Here is a 21,921-nt window from a genome sequence, read left to right on the forward strand (position 1 = left end):
TAGATCAGTGGGTAATAGCCTCTGTGTTAGAAAAAAATGAGGTTATGGGCAATTGCAGAGGAAGAGAAATCATGAAAAATGTTTCTGAGTTGACCAGGGGTAAGTAGAAAATGCATTTGGATGTATAGATTGACAAGAAGCCTGCGGGTTTAATGAATTTGTGAGCCCTAATGCCACTGACACCTTATTCTAGGGTGTGTTTCTGGCTTCTCCTCATGCTTGTAGGGGGAGGGAAACTCAGGAGCTCACCATCTCCTCCAGTCTCAGCTTGTTTAGGAGGAGAATACAGTTCTCTGCAGTGTTAATTACTGCATGTAGAGGAAGAGCAGTCTTGAAAGAAGAGGGAAGAAACCAAAGACTGAAATGGAGAAAAGCAGTCAAATTCTGAGTTCCAAAGGCAGACCTCGTGCTCTCAGCTGAGAGTGACTTTGGTGTGGAAGATGAATGAAATCTGGGTGCCTCTGCTTTGAAAACAGGGATTTCCACCAAGGATTTCCTCCCAGACACGAACCAAAGTGGTGGTAGCTGGAATCTCCAGAGTCTGGGTCTGCAGGCTGGCAAGGGCTTACATTTCGTTCAAGGAAAGATAAGATGGTGGTGAATTGCATGGAAACTCCAGAAGGAGATGGATGTGGTTGTTCTGCTAAGCTTGCTTTTCTCTGCTCCCTTGACAAAGGGTTCTTTGGAAAAGGCTGTTGCTCAAGTGGATTCTCTTGGAGGCTGTGCGCTGGAGGCACACTGATGAGGGCTCACACTGATAGCCTGGTTTAAGCTGACAAGTGACTTTCCAGGCCTGGTGTGTAACCTTGTGGCAGGTGTGTAACCCCCAACTGCGCCTTCTAGATGAAATCAAGAAATTCCTGGGTGCTGTTTTGGGAGCCAGAAGGTCTCCTAACTGCTTTGCAGGACCAGGCTGCTTGCTGAATCGGACTGTGATAGGTTCAGAGAAGGCTTTTGATTAGCTTCACTCAGTTCACAACAGGGAGTTCCTGAGGAGATCAGTTTTGGTTGGTCTTTGTGTCATCCAGTGCAGAGCTTTGTTGTATTCTTTGTGGTTTTCTGTGCTGTAGCCCTCAGCCTACCTTCCCTGCTTTGAGACTCTGCGTTAGACAAGAGGTTCATGTTAGACGTGTGTTACTCACTCGTCCCCTTTGTTCCTCTCAGCTGTTTGGAGGCAGGCTTACCCCAGTAAAATGTGTTGGCCGTGCCTGTAACATGCATAGCGTCTCCGCTTGGATGGAAGACAGCAGTGTATTTTATAGCTTTGGCTCTAGCTGCATCTGAATTGCAACCAAATTCTCTTCCCAGCACAAACAGCTGCTCCAGTGAAGTCACAGGCTTGGAGCCGGCCCAGCAGACACATTGCAGCTACCAAGGATGTGGGCGGGAGTCAGCCGGTAGCTTTGGGAGCTAGTTCAGTGTTTGAGACCCAAGTGCAAAGGACTGGGGAGGCAGGGAAATGGGCAATGGGAGAAGATTTTGACCTATGCAATTCTTGTGTTGTCATCTTCATGGCAGAATGGGAGGTTTTCCAGAAGGCAGAAGGATGTGACCAGCATTTCTTACCTGTGTGCAGTCATTTTGTCTCCCAAGGGAGTAAGTGCGTGCAGTGTAGGGCTCTGCTCTGGAATTTGTGTAGTCGTGTGTGTGACTGCATACACATACAGCCAGGCAGCGGCTGAAATGTGCTGGCTTACATGAAAACCACGTGCTGTTGGATTCTGCAGCTGGGTAATATTGCACAGAGGTTTTACAGGTGTTTACACGGTGTCATTTTGATTGTGTGCACATATATAACGTGTAAAGTGTGCACACACTCACTTCCTAACATGTGCATGTGCACATGTACACACACACAGGCATGCACATGTTCAGAGGCATTTGCTTTGCCCCTCTGAGCTCTGTGGTGCTCCCGGAGAGGTTGTGCTTCACAGCCTGACACCAGCCCCATGCTGATGACAATTACCCTTCTTTTGGGTACCTCTATTGATGGCAGAGGAGAAAAACTTTAAACCAGTATTTTCAATCCAGAGGTTTTGTTACCTTCATGGACACTTTCAGCTCAGATCCCAGGGTGCTTTCAAATGAGGCCCTAGAACTGCCTTGGCTGTCCTTTGGAAATCAGTGTGTACAGGGCAGAGAAGGCAAGTCCAGAGATTTTTCAGCGCTGGAGAAATGTGCCTTGGCACTCTGCAGCAGCTGGAGCCTGTCTTTGCAAACAGAAGCTAAAACAACCAGGTAGCAGTGGAGAGTGTGGGCAGGAGGTGGGAAGGAAGAAAACCATACCCTAATTGAAGGGAGAAAGTATCTTGCTTCATTGCTTGAGCTTTCTCTGCCTGCTGTTTTTACCTTGACAAGATTTTTTTTTCCTATTTCACAGCAGCTATTCTCTTTCCCCTGCCCCGCTCCATCTTCTGCTTGCTCCGTCTGTGTGCCTGTCTTTTGATGTCAGTCATGCTGGTTGATTTGCAACGAGGAAACGATGCCTCTTCCTCTGCCGCATCCTCCCCCCCAGTCTTCCAAACCCCTCAATGCAGAAGGATCGGATTTAGGCACGGAACAGCAAGCATCAAAGCAATCTCTTAGGGCTCTGCAGAGACAGCTGGCATTTGAGAACTAAGGGGCAATGGGGAGCAAGGTCTGTGGGGACCACAACAAGCAGTATTGCGCTCATTTGTTCTCCAGGTTTGTGATGCGAGGATAGCCACTGCTGTGTTCAATGGAAAGAAGATGGAAAGGAAAGGCCTTTGCAGGCTTCTCCTCCATTGATTAACCAGCCCCCTCTTTGGCACTGTCCCCGTGTCTCGGATGTGGAGGCATGGTAAATGGTCACCGTCCTGCTTGGTGCACCTGAAGCTCCTGATCTTGATGATGGTCAATGGTCACAGGGCTTTTGGTGCAGCTGCTGTCAGAACGCAGGAGCTGCTTTCAGAAGCCCAGAGGTGGTTTTCTCCATGGGCATGATGGCCAAGTTGGGATTTCCTGAGACGGTGTGAGGTTTTGCACAGTCCATTAGGTAATGGGACTGGGATAAATGGTCTGGGGCTAGATAAATAGTGTGGGACTTTCCTGATGAAGTGGATTTGGGGCTGTATTGACTTTACTGCTAGATCTCAGAATTTGTCCCAACTGAAACTGTTCCCATGGGAACATGGCTTTGGCAGGATTTACATCAGGTGGTGTTCTTCCACTTTGAAACCTTCTTGTCAGATGAAACAGCTACCCCAGGGCTTAACCTGGACCTCCTAGTTTTGATGGGGTCCCTAGCTGTGCAGCTGGTTTCCAGCTTTTTCCTCCTTTCAGTTGCTTCCTGCTGCTGTCTGGTTTTGCAGGAAAACAGAGATCAGTTCTGTGGAGCACAGTGGTGCCACCCTGAAGGGCACAGCGTTGGCTGAGCAGCTCTGCTCTTGCTGATTTATTCATGTGCCTGGCTCAGCTGTCTGCACTTGCTGTTGCCACAGGAGGGATTTGAAACCTCTCCTGGATAGACCTCAGTGGTAACAGTAGTAAAAGTGTATTCTGAGTCACAGTACAGGGGCTGAAGGAGAATTTGGGTGCACACGGGGTCACTTCAGTATCTTTGTTAGGCCTCTCTCTGATCCTCGGCTTTCACAAGTGCTGGTGGTTCTCCTGAAAATGATGGCTTGTGTTTGCACTACCCCAGTCCCTAGGCATGGAAGGAGGCAGGGGCACAAGAAGACAGCTGGGCAGACTTAGCGAGAGGCATCTGTCGTTTCAGATAACACCCAAGCTTCCTAAAGTGGGTCAGCAACTTGGCAAGTCACAGACATCTGGAAACTGCAGTGACATGGATGAAGTCCACTCGTCCTTCAGGCTAGCTTAGGCCTGTGCAGACAAAAGGGAAATTGTTGGCAAGAGGAGCATCTGTGGGGCCGGAGGTTGGCCATCTCAGTGCTCAGGGTACTGCTCTACCTGGCTAGCAGATGCCCAGCAGGCTTTTGGAGCTGGAAGAGTTCTGGGCACAGAAACAGGACAATGTTTTGGGTACTGCTCATGTCAGGTGTTGAGGACTAAAATCACAGTGGTGTTATCTATCCAAGGATCACACCAGAGGAAGGCCAGTATGTGCACTGCACCAAGCATTCCCAGTTTCTCAGACTCCAGGATTATGATTTGTTAAGTCAGATTTCTTGTGTCAGTGCCAGGCAACCACCAGTTTGACGGGCCACATCAAATTCTGGGGCTGTGGGAAACTTCCCAGACCTGAGATCAGAACTGATCCACGCCTCTGCTGCTAACCTGCGCAGGAAGCCTGATGTGAGACACTTCTGGAAGTATTTCTCTGTAGGAATCAGGTACCAGCTCAGTTAGGCAGGTATTGATTTTTTGCAAATTTTCCTTTCTGTTCCCTCTCTCCCAGACAGTATAAAGTCCACATTTGCATGTGCTGATAGAATCACTTTAGCAACCCGTGGGCCTCGGGAAAGCCTCAGCCCCTCTGGGTTCTTGTCCATTAACCATGCTTGTGGCAACTGCTATTACTCAATTGATTACTGCTACTGGTTGCTCCTTCACTTTTATTAAATGGCATTTTCTGATTGCAGTCTGCTGGATGGTTTGTTGGCTTTAGTTTTTTTCATGTAATAACTCCTGCTTTCCTGCCAGCACCAAATTCACTGCCTGGGGTAATGCTTTTTGGCTGTTCAAAAGTGGATATGAAGAGGTGTCCATTTAATTACGTGGCATCTCGGTATAAATTGCCTGCGTGCATAGTGTGGGAGTCTGTTCCCTGCTGCAAATCAGCTTTCCTGTTCTCTCTCTGTTTTTGTTGGGGAGAGGTGGGACATGGTTCTGCATTAAAGCCAGATACAGGCTTTTCACCCTCATTTATTATGCCTATCCATGGGTCTTTAGGAAACCTAAATGCTGATTTGGGAAGAAACAGTCTGTGAGCAGTGGCATTAATAAAGCTTGATGTCCTACAGCATTGGTTCTACCAGTTGAATTCCATGGGGTCTGTCAGGGTTCTTTGTTTGGAAGTTTGTAGCAGTGTGAAATCCCTGAGTGGACTCCCAAATACTTAAAAAGAATTTGAGTTCATTTTGCAGTCTTCTCCTCAGAGTTTGCCTAGTAATGGGAATTCATTTTTCTTTTTATCCATCTGCCTGTTTCCAATACATTAACATCCCTGAAACTGTTTCTCTTCTGCCAGATTGGGTAGAAACTGACTGTGGAGCTTTTAGAGTTCCTATGCTAGGGTGCACAGGCAGATGTGAGCACAGAATGTTTGCTCATTTCCCTAGCAAGCCAGGTTCAAAACACTTCATTTTTCACATATACCTTTTTACCTTATTGGTGTTCCAGGGAGGATAGGCTAAAAAGGCATCCACATGTAGAAACAATGCACGGGGCAGGCTGCAGTCAACACGGGCTTGCACTGGGTTCGGATGAGCAGCATCTCTGAAACTTGTGTCTGCTTGCTGCAGTGCAGTGCCTGCCCCGCTACTCAGAGCTGCCTAACTGGGCCTGCTCACTACTCTGAAATCCTGTAGCGTGCCCCACTACGTCGTTTTCAACACTTTCCTGCCTGGACAGTGGCAGGAATTGTGCTTCCAGGAGCGTGCTCTTTGCATTGACAGTAATAGCCGTTGGTTAGAGGGAAGGAGCATCACCCAGCTCCTCGCACTCCCCCATGCACACACTCTGGAGCCACCCCGTGTACCTCCTCCCACTGCATTCCTGCAGAGCTCTGATACTGCTACTCCCTCCCGGAGCCAGCAGCACTCCTAATCCTGCCGTTCCTCTGCTGGCTGCCTCTGCCTGTCATTGACGGAGGCCTCATGCACTGAAATAAGGCTGGTTTTCAGCAATTGCTCTTCTCAGAACTCAGCAGGCTGGAGGGGGGTGGAAGGGAGATAAACATCAGAGTTCAACATCCAGACAAACACAGCAGAGCACACACAATAAATACATCCGCCCCCAAATGCAAATACATCAGAAGAGGTTCCTGCCCCAGGGCTCGGAGCAGAGCAGGCTCAGGCAGGAGAGCAACAGGATGAGGTGAGTGCAGTCACAGGGACCTTCCCAGCTCCCCTGGCCACCTGGCTCTGTGCAGGCCTTGCAAGGCAAGAGAATGATTGTGATCTGCAGTGTGACTGCTGGTACCTCCTGATTCCTGCCACTGTCAAGTGAGAGGGGTGTCTGCCATGAAGGTTTCAGCTAGCGCTGGGATATCAGTGATCTGATACCAAGATCAGCAGCTTGGATGCGTGGCAGTCGGGGTGTAATGAGCTGACACTCACTCTTTCTCCTTTTGTTTCTGTTCCTTTGAGGCAGGCTGCTTCTCTTGCTAGCTGCGCTTTACGGTGGAGTAACCGGCAGTATCGTGCTGCAGAAAATGTATGGGAGGATCACCTCTCCTGACTTTCCAAATACCTACCCCAATCACAAGGAGAGAATCTGGAATATCACCGTCCCCAAGGGATATTCCATCCGCATCTACTTCACCCACTTCAACCTGGAGCTGTCCTACCTGTGTGAATACGATTATGTGAAGGTACGTGTAGGTCAGGTACACTCTTTAAAACCGTCTGTGTGTGATCCTGGGCACATGCAGACCCAATATAACTGTTGTAAACAGTTGGTTCTAGTATGCTAGTGAAGTTCAGGCTCAGCTGATTTGTAAATGATGTGTTTGCTGAGGCCCACGGGACCAGGAAGTAGGGCTGATTGTCATGTTGGAACATTTGAAACTTAATTTTGTTATGCTCAGAAAACTCTGATGTTTCCCTTTTGTGAAGCAAAAAGTTTGAGATGTTGCCCAGAACAACATTTGAGCTTCATTTTCCAGAGCTACAGTGTATGTTTTACGTTAACATGTAGTACTGTACCCAGCGTATAATGGGAGACATAGAAGTGTAAGTGGTAGTCTAAACAAGATATATCAGCTTGTCCAAACATGCACTTGCAACACTCGCTATTGTGCTTTTGCTAGCTAATGTGAGAAACAACCTCGGGAAGAGAAACAGAGATACTGGCTTCGGGAAGTGTTTGGGTGATGAGCAGTGTCCCTGAAAGGTTTGTACTCCATGTGCTAGCGTGTGCTGCAGTTAGGAAACCTGGCTGCTCATTTAAGGTCATCCTACCGCTGCCCCATTTTGTTGTTTGGGTAGACCTGATATACATCAGAGAGGGAGCTGTATGCACAGGGAGCGTGCAAAACCAGTGCCCTGACAGTGCTTCAGAATCGGATGGGACCAGGTCAGACAGCTGTGTCTAGGAGGATCTCATTTCTATGGTTTTATATTCTTTGTGTCTAAAGAAGGGCAATAAAGCTGGTGAGGGGTCTGCAGAACAAGTCTTAGGAGGAGCAGCTGAGGGAGCTGGGGTTGTTCAGCTTGGAGAAAAGACTCAGGGGAGACGTTATTGTACTTCACAATTACCTTAAAGGAGGTTGTAGTGAGGTAGGGATCGGTCTCTTTTCCCAAGCACCAAGTGATAAGACAAGGGGAAATGGCCTCAAGTGGCACCAGGGGAAGTTAAGGTTGGATATTAGGAGAAATTTCCTTTCTGAAAGGGTTGTGTGGCATTGGAACAGGCTGCCAGGGAAGTGGTTGAGTCACCATCCCTGAAGGTCTTCAATAAATGTGTTGATGGAGAGCTTAGTAGCGTGGTTTAGTGGTGGACTTGTCAGCACTAGGTTAAAGGTTGGACTAGATGATCTTAGAGATCTTTTCCATCCTGAATGATTCTGTGATTCTAGATGGCAGGTTGCTCCCGTTCCCCACATCTGTGGTGTTCTTCCTGCAATTTTCTTTGGGCAGGACAGAGTACTCATTTCTGATAGCCTGTAGTGTATGCACTACAGGCTATCAGAAATTTTCAGATTTTAATAATTTTAATAATCAGATTTTATCGCTACCAGGGACCACATGACCCCCATATATCAGAACATTTATCTTGTATTAAAAAGAAGATAAATGAGGAGCTGCAACTGTAATAAGTGAATCACAGAACACATGAGTCACTGGCTTAAAGAGACCTTTTGTTATACATTTGAATTTGTCAGTGTATGAAACCTTTTTATCCCAGTTATCTCTAGCTTTGGCCTCAGTCAGGTCTCCTACACACAAAGATTTGACTGTCACTGAGAGCTCAAAGTTAACAAGAGCATTATGTACAATAAGCAAAGCCTGGTGCTGACAGCCTGGGATGGCCTCAGCTTTGTGTGGGCCTTTGAAAAGAAAAAGGGAGATAAAAGTATAGGCTTAAGTCACAGAGAATAGGGGAAATCCTCTTATGTGTCACTGGATCTGGATTAACCTCCAGAAGCACCTTTTGAGAGCATCCAAGTCTAGAAGTGGCCTGAAGCACTTCTCACACACCATTAAACTCATGCTGTCCAAGCAGGTTGGGAAGAGCAAAGCTCTGAGATCGCCTGGTAGATCTGTCTGTGTTTTGCAGCTGAGCTCTGGTGGGAAGACCTTGGCTACACTATGTGGAAAGGACAGCACTGACACCGAGGAGGCTCCGGGCAACAAGACGTACCTCTCCACTGACAACACCCTCACGGTGGTGTTTCGGTCCGACTACTCCAATGAGAAGCCATTCACAGGCTTTGAGGCCTTCTATGCTGCTGAAGGTAAGAGCCCAGCCCCTCTTGTGTTGGGAGAGACCCAGCTGTGGTGGGGTTGGTGCTTCCCTGGGCTCTCACAGACTCTGGCTCCTGGTGTTAGGTGAGAGAAGGCAGCCTCACTGCATGGAGACAGAAGCAGAAGGGCACAGACACCAAAGACAAGCAAGCCACCCTCATAAAAGCAGTGGTTCAGACCAAGACCAAGTGCTGTTAGAAGGTGTTGGTTGTCTAATTCTTTTGTGTTTCGCCCATTAGATGTCGATGAGTGCAAACAGCTGTTTGATGGTGAACCCCTCTGCAATCATCACTGTCACAACTACGTGGGGGGCTACTATTGCAGCTGTCGGGTCGGCTACACACTGCACGAAAACAAGAGGACGTGCACAGGTGAGCCCTTGCAGATCAAGAGAGACTTTCCTAGCTACAACATCCACTTAAATTTAGGTACAGCACTGGGATCAAGATCAAGGCTGCTTTTTTGGGTTTTGTTTTTAACATCTCCTGTGGGATGCTCCTCCTAGAGCAGCTGGAAGGAGGTGTAGGGGCTTAGTCACGTCTGTAAGTAGAGAGCATGCTTTGCAGAGTGGCTGTGGGCTAATTGCAGCCGTTAGGGCCAGCAGTATTGTGTTGCAGTAAACTGGTGCACTGGCAGTTGGCAGGTCCAGAAGAGAAGCCAATGGCTGGTGTGGTGTGAAGGTAACTTGCTTTGGCTACTCCTTAATCAGCATCCACCCCTGTTCAGCTTTAGGCAGGTTGAACGGGGAAGCAAGAAAGTCATCTGCTGCTGCCCACTGCAGACACTGCCAGGCCTCGTGGCTGTCAGTGCAGCCAGCCCTGCAACACCCGAGTTTATCGTGCTGTCTGGGTACTGAGATACCGAGTGTTCTGGACCTGATTTGTGGATGTGTTGGAAAAACTAACAGTCGAGTTGCCAAGTCTAATGGAGAAGGAGTTTGCTTACTGTCCCTGGAGGGACCCAGGCTGAGAAGCAGCACAGTCCACCCATCACTGACAACAGATACAATCATCCACTCAGTAAATGAGAGGCAAGGCCAGGCACAAAGCACTTCTTCAGAAGGACATACAGCATGAGGTGTACCTAGCTGACTCCTGCCTGGCTGTGCTGTTCAGTGCTCAACTGGGGAAAGCTTATCTGCTGGCAGGCGGCGAAGTGTCTGAATCAGCACAGCGATCAGCTCCTCTGGATTCACTTTGTCTGCAGTGGAACGTGTGCCTACACATGGTAGCACATTCAGCCTTGGTGCGTGCAGCTTTGCCCACCTGGAGCTGAATCCTGTCTGAGAGAACCAGCGCACAAAACTGCTCACAAAATATGTCGTAGGTGGCAGCAAAGACAGGGCTTGTCTTTGTGCTTCCTAGGGCTGAAATGCAGAGCTGGGTGTAGCTTAGAGTGCTTATGGCAACCTTGACATTTTACTTCCCAACTACAGCCCATTACAAACGCTCTCCAGCCATGGCTGCCTGGGTTTGATTCGATTCAAACTCCTCATACCTCCGCTGTATTAAAACAGACCTATCCGTTGTTCAGCCTCTCCTTCCTAAAGTGATGGCTTTTAGCAGAAGTGTATCAACAATACAGAAGGGCTGGGCTACCGTGCACTGCTGATGGGTGGAGGCATGTGTGTTGGGAATTGTGGTGCAGCCGATGTGCTGGAACTTGTTCACATTTCAGAGGCCTTCAGATGCAAGTGCTGCAGCCATTCCAGCTCCCAGGCTGGGCTGGAAAGCAAAGGTCTTCATTGCCTTCATGACACGAGGGCAAAAGTTGCCCCTTTGATTTTTGGTTCCTGTCTGGGTGGGCTGATATTGACAGGCTCTTTTTTTCTCTCCTTTATTTTCCAGCGTGAGATAATTAAGCTTCTCCTCGCTTAGGCAGAGATGGAGACAGATGTGCTGGGAAGAGCTGCTGTGCCCTCCCCCATGCCCTGCCTGTTGCAGTCTGACCAAGGGCCGCAGGCTTCTCTTGCTTGGTGACTTGTATGTCTCGTTTCCTTGCCTTTCAGACCTGCTTCCTGCAGCCAATAAAGAGGCCATTCCATGTTGAAACCTCATGGCATCCTCTGGGGCATTCATTCTCTTGCATTTCCCATGTGTCAGTAGGGAAAGAATGAATTAGATAATGCAGGGGCTCTTACGAGAGAAGCTGAGCATCACAGCTGCCTGAAGCCTTTTGAAATTTCTTGTCCAGCTCTTGTTGCTTGACCTTCCAGAGTTCTCAAACTACAAAAAGATTAGAACTGCACACGCGTTCCCTACTGTTACTTTTAGGTAAGCTCTTGTCTGCACCCAGACTTGTAGATTGAAACTATTTATATTCAGAGCCCACTGTTGGGAAAGGTTTGATTTTTTTTTTTCCTGGATCCAAATTTGGTGACTCTGACCGTATCTCCTGAAGGGAACTGAGTCATATAGCTGAAATTTGGTCTGGTGAACAAAGCCTCAGAGTTCCAGGAGTTTGGTAAAGTGATAAAAATGTCACCAGGGCAGTTTAGGAGAGGACCAGTGTCTTGCATTCATACAAGGGAAAGCAACAGTGCCCCCTGCAAAGCAGATGCAGCACAAGGAATGCTCTTCTGTGCAGTTTGCAGCACTGGTTGATAACTGTCTGAGTCCCTCATGGTGCCCCTTACTACTCCATATCCATATTAATTTGTTGTCCCTTTACACTGTACCCTTTTGGGGCAGGGACCATCTTGCAGCATGTTGGAGGACTGTTGTGCTTGGTTCTTTGTCAGAGGGTACAGCTCCCCTTCTCTGTGGCGGAACCAGGATGATAATTGCAAGGAAGAGGTTAACAAGGCAGAGCTGAGCAGCTGAAGGTGAACTGCTGGAAGATAAAACAAGGCTTTGTTGAAAAAGCTCAAGGGATTAAGGATCATTAGTCAATCAGCATTTCTTTATTTCTGCAATTTAGCAGGAGTGCTTTTAATCCTCATTTATGAGGCTTAGTGCTTCCAACCCCCGGCTCTGCTCTTCAGTGCCTGGAGTAAATGGGGAGGAACCCTTTCCCAGGTGAGCATGGGAGGCACTGAGAGTCTTGGAGATGAGACGCTTGACTTGTTTCGGGTCGCTGCGTTTTCAGGCTTCTGTGTGATCTCGAGCAAGTCACTCAGTGCTGGCTTTGACTGTCCACCTGCAAAAGGAGAGGTAACATCACTGCCCTGACTTACCTGGAGATGCGTAGTAAGTGTCACAGAGGGTAGATGCTGCAGGGGACGGCTTGGTGGTGGACTGGTTGTGCAAGTGATTGCCAAGAGGGCTGCTTTATGGTCACAGTGAATTTGTGATCAAAGCAGCTTGAGTTTTTGTCATGGCTCAGCGACACAATTTATGATCCACTTTTCATTAGAGACCTAATGAGCCAATGACAATGGACTTGCAAGTTTTGAGCAGGTCGTTTTTCAGAGTTCAAGCCTCTGGCAAACAGCTCACTGCGGTTCTAATAAAAATATGACCTGAGCATAATTGAGTACTCTCTGGACAGCCTTAAAGCCTGGACGGAGAAGTCAAGGCACAGCATTTCTTCTGGGAGATGTTCAAAAATTATTTGATCCTTTTTGTGCTGGCTAGTTTATGACTTTGTTGCTTGCAGACTTACGGAAAAAAAAAAATATTGCCCTGACAAAGGGAACTCCCAGCAGCCACATGCAGGAAATCAGAAATGAAAGGTAAAGTCCAAGCCTCTCCATCTTCAAGCTGCAAATTTCTTTGGACTAGTACAGGGAGGGTATCTTCTGTTGGTTCAGCTAGTTTGGGCTGCTCATGTGAACTCGAGTCAAGAGAGCTTACTGGTGATGACTAAAAATTTTCCAAACAATATTGTGAAAATCTCCCATCAAAATCAGTAAACTGAATTTAAGGGAGAAAAATGAAACAAAGAGTGGAGAATTATTAGTCTGTATCTTTCCCCTTCTTTAGTCCTCAAAAACAAGGTGAAAAAAAACATTTTCTGACTTACTGGGGTGTTAATGGTGCACTGGTCTTATTACTTGTACCTGCGTATTCCTTCTTTACGCAACAGATCCCATGCCCAGGCAAAAATGGTTTTGTAGGTAATAGGAAGGGATTCTGATGCAGAACTAGAAGCAGATTTCAGATTTTACCTTCTTAATGATTTCAGTGGGGAGTTAGGGGTGTAAAGATAGTACTCATTACGTTGTGGTTTGTATGTTTAGGATAAGACTTCACACTGAGTCTTTTTACGCACTCAAGGATTTATATTTTATCTCTTCCTATAATTGCCTCCAGACTACTCCTTTCGGGGCTGTAGAACAGCAATAGATATTATCAACGCGAGGAAATTTCAGTTCTTAAAAGAGACACGGATTTTTTTTCCACTGCCATAGCTGTGAACTGTAGACTGCTAGAGCTGAATATCAAGTAGCTTTCGGGTTTTGGGGTGTTTCTCAGCCTGGGTTTGCAGCAGGTGGGAAGAAGTATTATAGCAGTACCTTAAACCTGGGAAGAGGCAGTGAACTCTATGTGTCCCTGGCAGTTATCGTAAGTAGCACCTGCAGCAGCGTGGCAGAGTGTGCTGGAAAACATTCTTTATTCTCATATAGCCATGAAATGCCTCTGTAGTTTGAGGCAGAATCAGTGGAATTACAGAAACGTGCATTTAGCTGAGAAGAATGAGATAATAACAATTAAGAAAAAAAACCCACTTGCTGATAATTCTCTACAAGTGCAGCATGAAAGGAAAAGATTTAATTCCCATTGTAGCTCAACTGATTTCTTCTGGTGCAGAACAGTATGCTGTTAGGCTAGATGCAGAGGCAGCCAGAACCTCCATGTGAATTAGTTAAGCTTTCTCTGCTTCTTTGGATTAAGAGGGGCATTTCAAACAGGATTTTAAAATTAGGAGACTGCTCAGTTTCCACAGGATAGGCCTTTATAGGTATTTGTTGACCGTTTTTCTCTGTGTCTTTGTGAATTGTGTTTGAAAACCTAAGACAATAAATTCAGAGTACAGCACATACAGATGCTCAGTCACTGTGATGATGGAAAGGTTTATGTCAAATAAAAGCAGTTGCTCATAACTTTCTGGGAAGAATGACAGAGAAAGATTGTTCTAAAATTGCAGCTTCTGCTAAAAGAAACACACAGGGGTACCCAAGTGCATCATTACTTGTGTTGTGGTATTGTTGTGTTAAGAGTCACACAAACATAAAACAAAAAGATAATCCTTCTACCTGCTCCTGCTTTCTTTTCCAAGTAAAAACATACCAAATACTTCCTATAGCAGCAAGCAGTGCTGTTGCATAGATTATAGGGTCGAAGCAGGTTTCATTCTCTGAAGTAAAAAGAGCTTAGAATCCTGGCTAATGAAATCCGCAATTAGTTAAGGGACAGTCACGTTCATTTTCTCATTCAAAATTCAATCCTTTTCCATTAAAATTACAACCATAAACTGCATGGTCTATTTTAGATGATAATCTGTAAATAAGGACTGGCTAATGGCATTTTTGTTGATGGAAGTTAGCGCAGTGTATTTGAGGATACGATTCAAAGTCAAACGATTTCCCTCTTACAATTAATTCAGCATCACAGTGGTGCAAAAATATGCCGGTGTTATCAGCCGGTCCAGCATTCCTCATCAATTAAAGGATTGCTCATACAGCTCTTGCAGCACATCATAAAGCCTTTGTTCCCAGCTGATCAAAGCACCACTTCACAGTGATCAGATGCTGTCAACAAGCAGAGATCCTCAGGGCACTTGTGGCTGTTCCTTCTTGCTTCTCTTCAGCAGGGAGCATTTGTGGCTCCAATTGTGTCAGCAAGAGGCACAGCTGGTTTTGCTCAGAGAATACAATTACATTCTAAATGTCTGGCAACAAAGGCATTAAAAAGAAAGAGCTGCATTCAGAGGCTTCTGGAATTGAGGAGCTGATAGCTATCCTAGCACTCTGCACACTCTGGTGTAGCAGAGGAGCTACAAATTTAACACCTTGGAAGGTTTCTGATGAGCTTCCAGACAGCACACTTCAGACCACCAGCCCTGTGGCTAAGTGGTGCTCCTGCTGATGTCCTTCCCCACGCTGCTTCAAAGGTAGGAGTGCAGGATAATGGAGGCCTACCCCAACAGAGAGGGGGCAGCTTTCTCAGTGGTGACAAATGCCTGCTGGTGGAATGGGCAACTCTTGTTTCACTTCATAGGTAGTTAAATCCATGGTTCTGAAGCTTTCTCTAAGGGACAACAGTAGGAAAAGATCAAAAGATCCACAACTGTTCCTCAGTATGGCTCGACTGAGTTAATGCATCTGTGATTTTCTGTTATTTTTTTTTTTTCTAGCCCTGTGTCAGAACCATTTTTTTACTGAAAGAACTGGAGAAATCTCCAGCCCTGACTATCCGGCACCTTATCCCCCACTCAGCACCTGCAGCTACAACATCCAGGCAGAAGATGGCTTCCTGATCACTCTGGAATTCGTGGAGACCTTTGATGTGGAGACACACCCAGAGGTGCTGTGCCCCTATGACGTCCTTAAGGTAAGGTGAGGCTCTCACAGCCTTTGTGAGACAGGCCCAGCACTTTTACTCCATCTTCCTCAGTCTGTGTCTTGCTCTGTCCATTTCAAGTTTTGTCTCTCTGTATCTCTCCTCATTCGTTTTTCTTCTCATCCCTTCAGTTTTGTTGTTCTGTTCTCTCAGCACCTTTCTCCTTTGGGAAATTCACCCAAAACACAAATGCAAGCTCACGTGTCTGTGATGACTTCAGAGATTTTGGATCATCACAACTTCTGCTCCCATCCCAGACCAGTGATGGCAGGGAACTCAGATAAATCGTTTCCATCCAGTTTGCTTATTGATAAGACGGATCCAATGATCACTTCCCAGGAATTCTGTAGCATTTAGGATGTTTGGAGAAAAGGCCCTCTGTGAGTTACTGGAGTGGCGAGCCATCACTCTAACCAGCTGCCTTTCTTTTGTGTGCTTTGCAAGAAAGGGCTAGTAAAGTTCAGGGAGTCATTGGATTAAAATCATTTTGTTCTTCAATGAGCCTCATGGGGGAAGGAGTAAAGCCAGTTTGTTTATCTTCTCCATTTTAGATTAAAACACCCAAAAAGCAATTTGGCCCATTCTGTGGGAAGACTTTGCCTGCAAAAATTGAGACACAAACTAGTGCTGTGAATATAACTTTCATAACTGATGCCTCGGGAGCACACACTGGATGGAAGATGAAGTACATGGCAGCAGGTGGGTAAGAGACCTCTGTGTAGTTCTCAAGTCCCAACTACTTTGGGATCTTCATTCTGGAAAGGCATGAATAGTGCCTAAATAATCATGATTTGAAGCAGTAGTTTCATACTTAGTTTTTGGTAGTGTATCTATTGAACAATGTATCCACTAAGTAGTTTACTTCTGAAGTAAAGTTTTAAGAGAATCCCAGAATTCCTGCTGGCCTTACAGTTAACCTCTAGTTTAGGCATATGATTTTATTTTAAGGAATAAGCTTCCCAATCGATTAAAAGTTAAGAGATGTGTGTGTAGGCAACACGTACTGGGCCAACCCTGTCTGCATAGCCTGCCTCTGGACAGGTTGCTGCACACTTTTGATGTGAGAACATCACGGTCAGTTCACATTTTTTTTCTCTGTTCTCAGTAATTTTAAATCTGTCTGTGTGAGAGAAACAGCGCAGAGAAAGAGCAGAGAGAGCGTTGGCATCGTCCCCACGCCCTCCCCAAGGGCCTTGAGCGGTAAATAGCAAAACCACTTTAAGGGGAATACTGTGTGCTCTGGTTCTCTGCAGGTTTGCCATGCCCCAGTCCTGAAGCACCACCTCATGGTCACATAGCACCAGTGCAAGCGCAGTACACTCAGGGCGACCGCTATGCTCTCTCTTGTGACGTCGGATACGTGCTGCTTGAAGTAGGTGAACCGCGGCAGTCAGCCCTATTGGACGTGATTTCTTAGGGGTTAAACCTTTTCTCATTAACAATTTCTGGTGCTCACATACTACAGTTATGAGGCATACTCAGTACACTGAATTTGTCAGCAATTGCCCTGTCTTTGACATCATCCCCAAAGACCTGTGTCTCCGTGTTTGCCTGTGTGCATGTTTGCTGATGTTGATTGAACACTGCTGCTTAGAGATTTGCATCTAATTACGTTGGAAGAATAGAGTGATTTTACAAAAGATTTCATGAGAGCAGCGCAGTGAGAATTTCTTGTTGTCTTTCATTTGTTATTTCATCTCTCCAGGGAAGTTAAAACTAGGATACTTGGTCATTTCTGCTGAATGCAGCATTTCACACTTGGTTCTTAATAGCATTGTGCTTCCCAGCAGGCAGTTTTGGAAGATGCTTTAGGCTGTGTATGCGTACAGCAAAATTTTACAATCACAGTTAAGTGGCTGTGTTTTCAGGGAAGCACACGGACTTATTTCAACAATTATTTTATAATCTGTCTGGTTTGGTAGTTCTACAAATTTACTGTTTATGTAGAAAGAGAACACAGCTAAACTGATACGCCAGTTAGTGTTCATCAGGAAATGGATAAGAAATATGGATGTGTGTGGAAATAGATAAACACAGGCTGTGGTCCGTATTGTCCTTGAAATGCGCTGACTGGTTCTGTGTGCTGTCATTACTGGAGACAAGGCAGCTCTAAGTGGTAGAACTGCTACCTACAGCAAATGCAAATTAGCCTCAAATTTCTAGATAGGGTAACTGTCCCTCTCATTAACAGCCATCCGCTATGGGCTTTATTAGCACATTGAAGAGATTAATGAGGTTGGTGTAGGAATGACTTACTTTTCTCATTCAGAAAGTAGTGCAGCAGAGCAGTTGTAAAGATGTTTTAAGCAAATAAAAATCTAGTTACTGTGTTTTTGCCTTATGAGTGAGCAAAGAAATGTGTAACTGGTGCTGTTTTTTTCTCTAATTAACACTGTTAATTTGATGTGAAAGTAATACGACCTTTTATTTCCATTCACGCTTCTTGGAGAATGAAAATGTTGTGATGTCTTTTATAGCGGAATGCCAAAAGAATGCTTCTTGGAACAAACCAATGGCAAAGTGCATCAGTAAGTCAGTGCTAATATTTGTGAATTGGAAAATTTCTGTGTAAATATTGGTTATAAGAAATAACAGAAGAAATACGTTTCTTCTGCTTGGTAACTGTTCCTTTCTTGTCCAAGTGCATTTTGGATTTGTAAGTTAGATGATGTTTCAATTTCTACCATTCTTTAAAATCTCTGAAAAATAATGGTGGTTATTTCAAAATAAATAAATACGATGGTCCTTTGAAATACCTGCACCATCTTCCAGCAATTTTATATAACAACATCAATTTTAAGAATTATCATTGGAGAAAAACAACTAAAGTACTTGTACTCATAGAGATTTATCTTTATTTTAGTTAGTACGTGTTCCGTAGTAGATGCATTAGTTTCCTCTGTGTATGTTGTATGTTGTGAGAGCTGCGCAGTCACAGCTTGTCTCATACACGGGGTTGCAGATTTTCTGAGAAAACCACAGCCTCTACCAAAACCTTTACAGCTCCTAGTACTCAACCATGGTGTTATTAATGTCTGTCTTCCTGCCTAATTCTGAGCACATAATCTTCACCAGGATTTCTGTTCTTGGATACCTTGAAGAAAGAGGCCTTTTCCTGAATGAAATGTTGAAATCCTGCTTGGTTAGGTTGACGTTGAGCCGACTAGCTTTTGTTGTTTTTTGTTTGCTTGTTTGTTTTTGTTTTAATACATACGTTTTTGAATTGCTTTAGTTGTTGACTGTGGTCAGCCTGAGGAGATGGACAATGGTGCCTTCACATACCTTACGGGGCCTGAGAAGACCACCTACAATGCTGAAATTCAGTACCACTGTGAAACCCCCTTCTATGTCATGAAGGCTAACAGTAACGGTAGGTCATAAACACCAGCTTGAAAATGGTTCCTGGTTCTCTTGGTATGAAGAGGGAACACTGACTTACATAGACATACCTGTGAAAGTCAGCAGGACCTTTCCAAAACATGGTGCAAAGGCTGAAAACTTTGGGAAATGTTATTTGTCTCTTTAAGGACTTGTACGTAAGAGTACTGCAATGTCCCCAGGTGGGCTCAATTCAGTAACAGTTGGGAGCTTAACACATTTTTATCATTCCCCAGTTAGTGGCATTACGTGCTTGCGTGGTAGTGAAGGCTTCAGGAGTATTAGATCCTGACAACAGCCAGAGGGGAAGTACGTGCTATAGTCACTTTCTGATGAGTGCAGTAAACATGAAGGAGCCCTAAAACACGATGACATTCTGCAGCCATTGTCCGACACTTCTGAATTGCTTGAGAACTATGCCCAGCTATTTTATGCACTTGGTTTTGTTTTCTCTGAGATGCAGGTAAATATATATGCAGTGACGACGGATTCTGGAAGAACTCCAAAGGAGAAATAACACTGCCTGTCTGTGAACCAGGTAATGCAGGGATGTATTACCATTGTTGGAATTAGCAGTTGCAGAAGAATCATAAAGCTGTCAGCTAGCACTTACTGCTGTTGGTACACAGTCATGCTTTGTTACAGGGACGCGAGGTAGACTCTACATAGGTCTATGCTGAAGGAAGCAGCTTGTTTTTGATATAACATGTCTTAAGTGCATCATGTTGGAACTCAAAAATTCTTGTGAAGAGGCTAAACTCTATCCTAAACTCCTAACCTCTAGCCTAGTGACCTACAGATGCTGGGCTCTAATGAAGTTACTCAGCTAAGCTTTTCCATTGTTTATGTACCCAGCTAAGTAATAGATGTCATAACACACATATCTTATAGTTTAAGTACCTTTAAGTTGATGAGGCACTTTATTTTAGAATGTTCATTTTAAAAATCAGACGACCATCTTTATGTTACTATGATTTTCCAAAACGGCAAGTGCAGTAATAGCTCCTTCAGCAGGGAGGAACAATAAACTAAAACTGTTCCAATAATGACATAGTGTGACTGGCACTCCTCATAGTTATCCATACCAAACTTATATTTTCCTGTTAAATTGTTCACTGTTTTTAACAAATATTGGTCTTACCAGAGGTTCTCTACTTCTGCTGGTATTGGAGATTAATGCCAGAAACTCTGTAGTTCAGTTCCCCTTGAAGAGAGTAAAAAGCTGAACCATTTACTCCAGTTCCATTCTGAAGATTGCAGTTTCATAACTAAATAAATTCTTGTTTTTCAATTGCTTGGAATTGTTTCTGACAGGAAAATTGAACCAGTCTCCAGAATTATTTGAGAGGGGGAAAAAGCCACTGAATACCCTTAATGCAGAATATGTTTTGTTTGTTTTGTTTTTAGATGCTCAAACTGCTAAATTAGTTACTCTGTAAAATTACTCAAGATACAAAAATGAGTTTTGGGAGAAACATTTTGCAATATAAAAGCCTAATTGTTCTTATCTTTTAGATTAGAATGTCCATATATTCCAATTACCTTAATTTACATTTAGAACAAATGCATCGAGATCTCTACGCCCAAATTCTTAAGCAAAACTGTCTGTCTTGATTATAGAACTTTTCCAAAGGCTGTATGTTCTACTGACTAATGAAAATTGTATGCTAAATCAAACATTCATTTGGAAGCAATTTTACTATTCAGAATAATCTAGGAATTACATCTAGAATCATTAACTTAATTTTACCCATACCAGCATAATGAATCAATGTCCACATCTTTAAATGTTAACGTTTATTGCTGCATTCTTTGTTTTTGCAGTTTGTGGAGTGCGGAGAAGTGGAACTGTGGAACGTATATATGGAGGAAGGAGAGCCAAGCCTGGAGAATTTCCTTGGCAAGTGATGTTAATTACTGAGCATGGAGGTTTAGGAGGTGGTTCGCTTCTGTACGACAGCTGGGTTTTAACAGCTGCTCACGTTGTAGTTGAACAGAGAAACCCCTCAGATTTGAGGATTAAACTTGGGATTTTGAACAAACGTTCAGATCACTATGAAGAAGCCTGGGCAGAAAAAATTTTTATTCATGAAGGTTACAAAAATGATCCTGTTAATTTTGATAATGATATTGCCTTGATTAAACTGAAACATAAAGTCCCCATCAGTACCAATATCACACCCATTTGTTTACCAGGAAAAGAAGAAAGATTTCAAATGAAAGCAAATTATATGGTAGCTGTATCGGGTTGGGGAAAGACTGAGACGAGGAGCTCTTCCGTTGTACTGCTGTACACCGAGTTGATAGTTATCAGTCAGAAAGAGTGTACAGATGCATATGCAAATAAATCATTTAATGGAAAACCTCTCATGGTAACAGAAAACATGCTGTGTGCTGGAGCTGAGGGAGGGGGCAGAGATGCATGTAGTGGGGACAGTGGAGGACCACTGGTGTTCTTAGATGCTCAGACCAAAAAATGGTTTGTTGTTGGCATTGTGTCCTGGGCTTTAGACTGTGCTGTTTCAGGGCAGTATGGGGTCTATACAAGAGTAACCAATTATATCCCTTGGATTGAAAGCATCATTTCAAATAATTCTTAATTGTCAGTTAAGTGAAGTTACACCAGCTCTTCACTGTTACTTGGGTTACATTACTAGCTAGAATATTTATGTACTTGAAAAGCACCACTACATCTTTAAATGTTTAACTTTGTTATTGAGTTAACTGTTGTTTACATATAATATAAAAACAAGTGCTTGAGTATCCAAACAATTTTCATCTTTGTATTTTCTTAGGGGCTGTTAAAAGATCTTTAGTCTATGACAGTTTTGTAATTTCAAGAAACTTAAGACTTGTGTTGCTCTTTAAAAATACAGTTAACAAAATAATTTTGTTTTCTTTCAAATAGCATTGTGGATTCTTGTAGGACTGCAGCATTACCAGCTAGCATTTGAATGAACACCCGTCCACTGACAGGATGCGGAGCATCAAGGTATTTTAAACCATCCCCTAGCGTATAGAGGTAGTTGAAGGATGCCAGTAGTACCAGCAGCCCCCGAGTTGGAGAGCACATGTATAGTGCTCTCTGCTTCAGAGAGACCCCACCGGCTCTGTAAGTAACTGCTGTATTAAGCATAGGTACAGCTGTGCAACTCTTGCCTTAAAGGGCTTCCTGTTGGCAGCTGCAAAACCTGTTTCTCTGAACATAGCTTTCACCTTTGAACATAGAATTTCAGTACAGCATCAGCTGACAAGGTTGTCAGAACTAACTGGAAGCAGTTACACATTGTCTACAGTAACTCTTTTACTAAGTGTGCCCAAATGGCATATCCCCTTACACTCATCTAAAATTCCTGTTTCTTTTATATCACATTCTTTTGTTAGTTATATTATCATAGAAAGTGAAATACTGAAAATTAAATCTCTTT

The 21,921-nt window shown here is 44.5% G+C and overlaps 1 protein-coding gene across 1 annotated transcript; it reads left to right on the forward strand.

The window, feature by feature from the left end:
• The first annotated feature begins 6,016 nt into the window (after window positions 1-6,016).
• On the forward strand, window positions 6,017-21,093 carry MASP2 (mannan binding lectin serine peptidase 2). The gene is made up of 11 exons (XM_032201681.1): window positions 6,017-6,021; window positions 6,298-6,517; window positions 8,425-8,602; window positions 8,852-8,983; window positions 14,910-15,106; window positions 15,667-15,814; window positions 16,369-16,487; window positions 17,565-17,643; window positions 18,348-18,485; window positions 18,957-19,031; window positions 20,318-21,093. The coding sequence occupies exons 1-11, from the start codon at window positions 6,017-6,019 to the stop codon at window positions 21,091-21,093; spliced, it is 2,067 nt and encodes a 688-aa protein (XP_032057572.1).
• The last annotated feature ends 828 nt before the right edge of the window (window positions 21,094-21,921 follow it).

Source organism: Aythya fuligula, chromosome 21, assembly GCF_009819795.1.
Source record: "Aythya fuligula isolate bAytFul2 chromosome 21, bAytFul2.pri, whole genome shotgun sequence".
Taxonomy (NCBI): Eukaryota; Metazoa; Chordata; class Aves; order Anseriformes; family Anatidae; genus Aythya; species Aythya fuligula.